This window comes from Alligator sinensis, unplaced genomic scaffold (genome assembly GCF_000455745.1).
Source record: "Alligator sinensis unplaced genomic scaffold, ASM45574v1 scaffold1329_1, whole genome shotgun sequence".
In the NCBI taxonomy this organism is placed as follows: Eukaryota; Metazoa; Chordata; order Crocodylia; family Alligatoridae; genus Alligator; species Alligator sinensis.
The window spans coordinates 153,108-154,829 of record NW_005842460.1 but is presented as its reverse complement, the minus strand read 5'-3'; the positions used below and the strand labels follow the sequence as shown (position 1 = coordinate 154,829).

The following is a 1,722-nucleotide window of genomic DNA, read 5'->3' as shown; positions in this document are numbered from 1 at the left end:
TGCCCCCCCCGGCCTCGGTGCCCCCCAGGGCTCCCCCCGACAGGCACTGCCAATACTCCCCCCACAGCTTGTCACATGCCACGTGGCCCCCCTAGCTTCATGGACCCCATGCTGGACCTCAGCACCCTATGGGCCCCCCACCCTCTCCCTGGGTTCCTTGGGGGGAGTCCAGGGCTTGGGGTGAGAGCAGGGACCTTGCCCACAGGCCCTTCCCAGCCCCACCCCATCTCCCTTCCAGGCCCCCTCAGCCCTGTTGGGCCTCTATAGGGGGCCCCCTGTCCTGGGATAAACCCGCCACTGCCCCTTCCCTTCCCAGACAGCCCAGTGCCCTTCTCTGCCCCCCCCTTCTTGGGGGGGCACTAGGTGCTCCCACCCCCAAGGGGCAGGAGAGGGGGTGGAGAGGTGCAGCCCCCCTGACCTGCCCCCCCCTTCCCCCCCAGTTTATTGAGCCCTGCAAGGCTGACAGGTGGCCTCCGAGTGACATGCGGCTCTTCCTGACCCAGTACACAGGCTCCGCCCACGCCCTGGATGCCTTCCGGTAGGCACTTCCTGTCCCAAACCATGCCAGGGACCTCCCTGTACAGAGCTGGCTGCAGCCTGTTGTAGCCCCCAGAGCTGGCTGAGTTATACCCAGCCAGCGCCCCCCAGAGCTAGCTGCATGTTGTACCCAGCCCTTGCCCCCTAGAGCCAGCTTCATGTTGTACCCAGCCAGTGTCCACCCAGAGCCAGCTGCATCTGGTAGGCCCAGACTCTGTGCCCACCCCACAAATAGTGAGAGCCTGTTGTACCTAGCCCCTGCCCCCCAGAGCCAGCTTCATGTTGTACCTAGCCAGTGCCTACCCAGAGCCAGCTGCATCTGGTAGACTTAGCCTTTGTGCCCACCCCACAAATAGTGAGAGCCTGTTGTACCCAGCCCCTGCCCCCCAGAGCCAGCTGCATCCAGTAGACCCAGGCTCTGTTCCTACCCCACAACTAGTGAGAGCCTGTTGTACGAAGCCCCTGGCCCGCCTCCCAAGAGCCAGCCTCATGTTACACCCAGCCCCTCGCACCCCCCAGAGCTGCTGCTCACTGCCTGTTCTCTCCCCACAGCCACCAGGCCCTGTGGGACCGGTACATGAACACAGTCACGGCCTGTCTGCTCCAGATGTACCACGACTGAGCACCTCTCCCCACTCCAGCCCCCCAGCTCAAGCAGGGGCTCCTCTGTGCCCCTCTACCAGCCCTCCATGCCCCCGTCCCTTTCCCATGGGTGTCATAGATAATAAAGGCAATGTCAGGGCTGGGCCTGCGTGTGTCTGGGCCCCTGTTCTATTTGGCGGTGCCCCAGAGCCAGCTGCATCGTGGTACTGGAAACCCAGAATTTGGAGCCTGGCCCCTTCTGTCGGCCCTGAGCGGGGGCTGAGCCAGGGTGGGGGCACCCAGGTGTCCCAGCTCCCACCTGCCTGCGAGGGAGTAGCTCCCCACAATTCCCCCACACCTGCCTTGGGCCGGCCCAGACAGGTGTGCATGCCCAGCCCAGGGTTAATCCTTGCCCGGGGGCAACCCCTGTGTGGCAAGGAGCCTGGATGCCTGGGTCCCTGCGGCAGGGGGAGGGGAGAGGTGGTGGGGGGCTGCTCCCTGGGCTTCTCTCCCTGCTCTGGGGGGAGTGGGGGCTACGGGTTAGAGCGGGGGGGGGGCTGGCAAGCTTGCATGGTGGGGGGTAATCCCCCCGCAGGAGGGGGC

At 65.3% G+C, this 1,722-nt stretch overlaps 2 protein-coding genes across 2 annotated transcripts in view; both read left to right on the top strand.

Moving 5' to 3' along the window:
• Window positions 1-1,284, top strand: part of FIBP (FGF1 intracellular binding protein) — a 5,541-nt gene extending 4,257 nt beyond the window's left edge. The window contains exons 7-8 of the mRNA XM_025212397.1: window positions 390-538; window positions 1,090-1,284. Of these exons, the coding sequence (XP_025068182.1) occupies window positions 390-538; window positions 1,090-1,159 (219 nt within the window). The 3' untranslated portion in view covers window positions 1,160-1,284. The remainder of the gene's footprint in view (window positions 1-389; window positions 539-1,089) is intronic.
• Window positions 1,271-1,722, top strand: part of LOC102368219 (EGF-containing fibulin-like extracellular matrix protein 2) — a 6,815-nt gene continuing 6,363 nt past the window's right edge. Inside the window, 1 exon segment of the mRNA XM_025212396.1 lies at window positions 1,271-1,343. Within this exon segment, the coding sequence (XP_025068181.1) occupies window positions 1,271-1,343 (73 nt within the window).